This window comes from Azolla caroliniana, unplaced genomic scaffold, assembly GCF_043228905.1.
Source record: "Azolla caroliniana isolate FFs.n. ecotype wild unplaced genomic scaffold, voAzoCaro1.0.p SCAF_14, whole genome shotgun sequence".
In the NCBI taxonomy this organism is placed as follows: Eukaryota; Viridiplantae; Streptophyta; class Polypodiopsida; order Salviniales; family Salviniaceae; genus Azolla; species Azolla caroliniana.
This window is the reverse complement of record NW_028230449.1, coordinates 3,657,753-3,663,866: the sequence shown is the minus strand read 5'-3', so window position 1 is coordinate 3,663,866 and position 6,114 is coordinate 3,657,753. Positions and strand designations below refer to the sequence as shown.

At 37.8% G+C, this 6,114-nt stretch overlaps 1 protein-coding gene across 1 annotated transcript; it reads right to left on the bottom strand.

Moving 5' to 3' along the window:
* Positions 1-1,553: 1,553 nt before the first annotated feature.
* On the bottom strand, positions 1,554-4,195 carry LOC147855314 (pentatricopeptide repeat-containing protein At5g16860-like). The gene has a single exon (XM_087330052.1). The coding sequence runs from the start codon at positions 4,044-4,046 to the stop codon at positions 2,001-2,003; it is 2,046 nt and encodes a 681-aa protein (XP_087186178.1). The 5' UTR covers positions 4,047-4,195; the 3' UTR covers positions 1,554-2,000.
* Positions 4,196-6,114: the final 1,919 nt, after the last annotated feature.

Sequence of the window (6,114 nt, the reverse complement as noted above, 5' to 3'; positions counted from 1 at the left end):
TTCCTCAAATTCAAGTGAGATAGGTAATTAGCAACTTCATTTTGTGCATTGGGACAATGGAATATTGCAAATTCAATTTTTTGGATCAATATCATTTATCGAGTGTGGCCTTGACCACGAAATACAAGTGTTGAATCGCCACGAAATACAAATGCATTTCCACTCTTAGAGATAGTTGATGCAATAAATCACCCCCAAAACCTCACACTCAATCATGGAGTAATTTCACTTTGCTTTAGATCATTGTGATTGGTGTAGTAGACCAGTTGATAGGAACAACAACTACATGAACACACTACTTAGGGTCATGGGGAGGCATCAACAAAAATATATTGATTGATTGATATCTAAGCAAGCATCACATTCATTGGTGTAGTAGACCAATTGATAGGAACATGCAACCACAGGAATGATTGATTGATGTCTAAGCACGCATCACATTCATTGGTGTAGTAGACCAATTGATAGGAACATGCAACTATAGGAATGATTGATTGATGTCTAAGAAAGCATCACATTCATTGGTGTAGTAGACCAATTGATAGGAACATGCAACTACAGGAACACGTTACTTGGGGTCATGTGGAAGCATCAACAAAAACATATTGGATGATTGACATCTAAGCAATCATCACATTCACTACTTGTGAGGTACGATTCCCAATTTGAATACAAAGAACGACATTCGGTGGTTGTCGTAATGAATTGTTGTGGCAAAGTATGAGAGATAGCAAGGCATCAACTCTACCATGATGAATTAAACAAGCCTCTCGGTATTGACTAGGGCAAGTGACTATAGACATAGTCTTTACTTTGCCAAGATCAATGGCAATCTCGTTCTTGTTGATAATGCGCTCAAGAAGCATGCCACTTGACACTCCTAAGGTGCATTGCTATAAATTTAGTCTTAGGTGGTTGGTGCAACATTTCTCGAGACATGGTGTGATACCATAGATGGTCTAGTTGGGCGTTTTTTAACACCCGAAAATCATCAAGGAAAGCGATGGCTCAAATATTTCGAAGATGATTCCTTGAAAGGTTGTTGATATTGTCGTGAGACCAAAAATCATTGTCACCCCCCACTAAATGAGGAAACCTGTTTTTTCTTGGTTAGAAGCAACCATTTGAATCTTATTATAGTTACTTAACCCATTGAAGAAGCTACACATGTCATGGTTACAGTACTGTTTATGACATTGTCCATGAATGGTACGGAGATGGTTATTGTACTTAGCTTCTAATAGTCATGGTGGAGAATGTAGATCGTCGTGTCAAGCTCAACTCCTTCAGTCTACACTCCCTCCAGTTATTTTGAAGAAACCTTTCGATATAATTGAATCAACTCAAGCAAGATCTACTCTTAACCATGTAGTAGTGTTCGCCATCTGTAATAAGATCAAAGATAAATTCATGAGAAAATAAAGTGATATTCCTTTGTAAAACAATAAGGGCTGTGATATGTACCTTGGAAACTTCTATTTGGAGTAATATTCAATGCAGTAGTGTCGTCGTAGTATGCAGCAAGTGATCTTCTTCTCTGTAGAGCAGTATGATCAACCATGTAATGTAGTCTACGATCAACCCAATCCTGATGCATTCATTTTCTTCAAGCATTCAGTTGGCCATCTTTGTATGATAGTCAAACTCCATGAACTTCCATTAGAAAGCTTTCAAAAAGCCCTTTGTGTGCTTTTAAGTTGAGCATCATATCATCCAAACTCTAGTTTATGCAGTAACATTTATTTACCACTCCTGAGCTTTTCACTAGTAACATAAGCTATCACTAGAAGAGAAAAAGGAAGAAAGCCTCCATCGTTCCGTCTAAGTTCTTAACCACCAGTTCTGTACAAAATACATTTCCAGTGCGTAAACTGAACTTGTACAAATAGAACTTATCTGCATGCATTGATTGACCGATAAAATGTTCAGCACAGAAATTTTGAATCCTTTCTCCATCCGTTACACCTTTCAGCATCCTCATACACCCGATCCATACAGCATCAATATACCTGCAATCCACATTGTGGCACATATCCTTTCTGCTTGATAAATACACTTATATTCTTCAACTTGGCATATATTGGATCATTTTGAGGATGACTTTCATCTCCGACACGGAAGTTATGCACCTCAGTTCCTACCTCAATGCATGATATTCCAGCTTCCTTCTGTGTAAAGACATCATACCTCATTTTACGAATTCTATTTGCAGATTCCGGCATGTCGGCATCAGCATAAATGCTAAACATTAGAAGATACGCCGAAGCATTTTTCTCATCTAATGCAATTACTTGATCAAAACACCGTTTACCTAACTGCACATCAGTATATAATTTACAGCTACTCAGCAAAGATATCCATCCTACAATGTTACAACGAAAGGGCATGCCTTTCAATATTTCTTCAGCTTCATTCAAACATCCGGCATGGCCAAGCAAATCGACTATACAGTTGTAATGTTCAACTGTCGGCATTAATCCATGAAATTTTGTCATTGAAATGAAGAGGCTTTTCCCCTCATCAACAATACCCAGATGTCCACATGCAGAAAGAAGGCAAAGAAAAATAGCCGAATTTGGCTCTAAACCTGTGCACAACATGTGTTGTAAATGTATCAATGCCATCTTATATTCACCATGACTGGAACATCCACCAATCATCGCACTCCAGGAAACACCGTCTCTATCTAACAAATTTCCAAACACACTGTATGCACACTCTAGGCTTCCACATTTTGCATACATATCAATAATTGCACTTCTGATATACTCATCTAGCTCCATACTGCTTTCAACCACATACGCATGAATGATTTTGCCTTGATCAATAGCTCCTGAATTAGTACTTGCTTTGAGAAGGCTAACGAAAGCAAAATGGTCAGGCGTTTTATTTCTTTGTTCCATCTCTTGAAAAATTTGCAATACAGTGTGATTATGCCCATGTTGGGTATATCCAACAATCATAGAGGTCCATGTAACTACATCACAACTCGACAATTTATGTGTTTCTTTACATGCATCCTCTAATCGCCCACATTTAATATACATGTCAACAAGGGCATTGCTTATCGGTAAATCTAATCTAATGCCACTTCTTATCAGTTGGGAATGTATCCACTTTCCTTCACTCAAAGCTCCTTTGGCCCCACATGCCTTTAGCAGACTTGTAAATGTGAAACAATCTGGCTCTATCTTTGCTTGTTGCATTTGTTCCAAAATCTCAAGAGCTTTTTTATAATCTCCATTTAGGGCATAACCCGAAAGAACCGAATTCCAAGTCACAAGGTTGGGCTCCACACCATTACATCTCATTTGTTCCATGAGACTATAGGCCTCTTTGCATCTTTTATGATTAGCAAAGCCAGATATCATCGAATTCCAAGTAACTAAATCTCGTTTCGAAGATTGGCAAAACATTCTGAACGCATCTTGTAAGGACCCACATCTATGATACATATCTATGAGAGCATTAGTGATGACCACATCACATTGGAACGATAATTCAACTATGTTACCATGAATAACTTGCCCTTGCATCACTTCACATGCATTGGAGCAAGCCTTCAGGATAGCCACAAAAACATGGCTGTCTGGAGAGATACAGGCAGATTTCCGATGCATCTTTTCGTATAGATATATTGCTTCTTGGTTTTGTCCATATTTTACATTTGCTTGAATAATCGCACTCCAACAAAACACGCTAGGTTCGTGAATCCTATCGAAAACAGAAGAAGCTTCATACAAGCTTCCACACAAAGAGAACATATGGATAAAATGGCAACCAAGGAAGGAATCCAGAAGATTCTCACGAGCATCGAGAGCAAGGGAATACAGTCTTTTCCCTGTATCGAGGTCTCTGTTCTGAATACAACCTTGAATGAGGCAGTAGAGGATGGTGGAGGAGATGGGCAGTTGGTGATGAAACATGGTTTGGGCAGCGGCCATGGCATCATGAAGCTGCCCATTCTCACAAAAGCCTCTAAGCTTGGCAAGATGGGCTGCCTGAGCTTGAACCCTGGAGGGGAGATGATGTAATTTGGTCACCATGGATCCTCATTCTATACTCTATAATTTGCCCACAAGTAATGGAGAGTAGCTGATGACAATGCACCAAAAACAGAGAAATTTGTGTTGCCCTTTGCTTTCTACTACTGTCTGCATATACCGGGAGGATCCATCGGAGCAAATGTGTTTAGAGTCTAGCTTGACAATACCCTAATACAGATTGTTATCGATATATTAGGTTTCTTTTTCACAATTATCTCATTAACCGTGTTAAATAAGGATTAAGTCTAAGTCCAAGTCTAAATTTTAGTTATGAAGACACCATTTCCACATTGAGAGAGATCAATCATATGCCCATAGCCAAGCTCAAATGGAAAATCTAGGATACATGCTATTATGAGAGAGACATAAAAAAAATTAGATCTAAAATACTGGATACATGCTATGAGATGGGGTCTGAGGGGCATAGAAAAATTTGATTTAAACAACTTCATACATGGCACATGCTAAGAGAGGGATATAGAAAAATTAGATCTAAAATACTTTGGTCCCCTCCTCACAACTCCCATTAAACATTCCTTCCTTCTGTGTCTCATCCTAACCAATGTCTTTTTGACGAGACAAAAGAAAGGTTTGTTTTTCAATCAAACTTGGCAATCAACTTTCTCATCATGACAAGAGACACATATCCAACCTCTTCATAGTATCCCCCCTCCTTCTGACCACCACCACCAATTCTGGAATCTCGATAAAGACTATTGCAACAACTAGAGGGCCTTCTTGTACAAGAACATTTTGCGTAGGGAGAACGTAAGAGACTGACCCCACCTCTATGTGGAATGCCAATATGTATGGCTCGAGTGGATGTCCATAAATAATCTTACTTGTAGCCATGAAATAGTGTCGAGGAACAACATGTTTCTACATGACCCCATCACCAATTCATACTCACTACCTAGCTTCAGGAGATCAAAGAAGCAACTCAAGCTAGCGTGAGACTAAAAGCATGACCCCAAATAAATAAGTTGCTTGTCAACGTGTGAGAGTGAAATTATTATGAGAGTGATTCATAATGCATGTATTACCCTTGTTTTGAAAAAACTATTACATGCATTTCTAAGATTTTTATACACCTTACAACACATTATTATTGTTATCGGACTCCACATGTTATGAACCCTGCACAATCATAATCAAAAGGAAAACATCTTATGTATTCTTGTTTGATGGTATTGGGTCAATAAAGTTATGTCAATCTTTTGTAAAGATGTAGGTGCGACATTCCTTTACTATGCACAAAATCTTGAAAAGGGTAGTGCATGTTGATATTTGTGGAAAATACAAGGAATTTGTAGAGAGTTACTTCAACAAAGCATACAATGGCGGGAGCAAGAAACACGTACTATATTTATATTAAGGGCACTCAAGCATGATTACAATGGTGATTTGACACAAATAAGAGCTATAGCTTATGTTCTTGTAAGTGAGAAGATTTTTACATATACAATTCCTCAAGTTACCCTAGAATGTCTTACCAAATTTCCCTTTACACGTCAGGTTAGTAACCAAAAAATTAACCCATTCCAATATTAAATGCTCCCACATTTCGTTGAGCACATATGTGGGATTTGTTAGCCTTTGTTAACAACATACTCCAATTCCAATTATTGCCCTTTGTTATGCTATGTTTGTACATAACCCTACATATTCACTTATACACTATGTAAACCTTATAACTTTAGACTTAACGGATGGTAGTCCATGACATATTCATTTATGTTATTATGATTTCTCGTGTGATCATAATGAGTTCGGTGAGAACCATATTTAGGCACATTGTGTGCTTCCTATGCGTAACTTATAAGCCCTTGAGTAATCTTATATGTAACTGGTAAAATTAACAGTAAGTACAACATGCAATTAATTCTTTTATATTGTTTAAATCTCGTAAGAACTCCTCATGCGAAATAGATAAAAATGGATAGGTCACACCACCCAACACAAAAACAATTGTGAAATGACTACATGCGAATACAAAAAATGTATGCTAATTCATTGTTTACCATCGTATATGATACAATGTGAAGGCATTATAACACCATTATAATAT

Excerpts from the sequence above, each read along its gene's own strand:
- LOC147855314 (XM_087330052.1), bottom strand. The coding sequence starts at position 4,046 with ATGGTGACCAAATTACATCATCTCCCCTCCAGGGTTCAAGCTCAGGCA.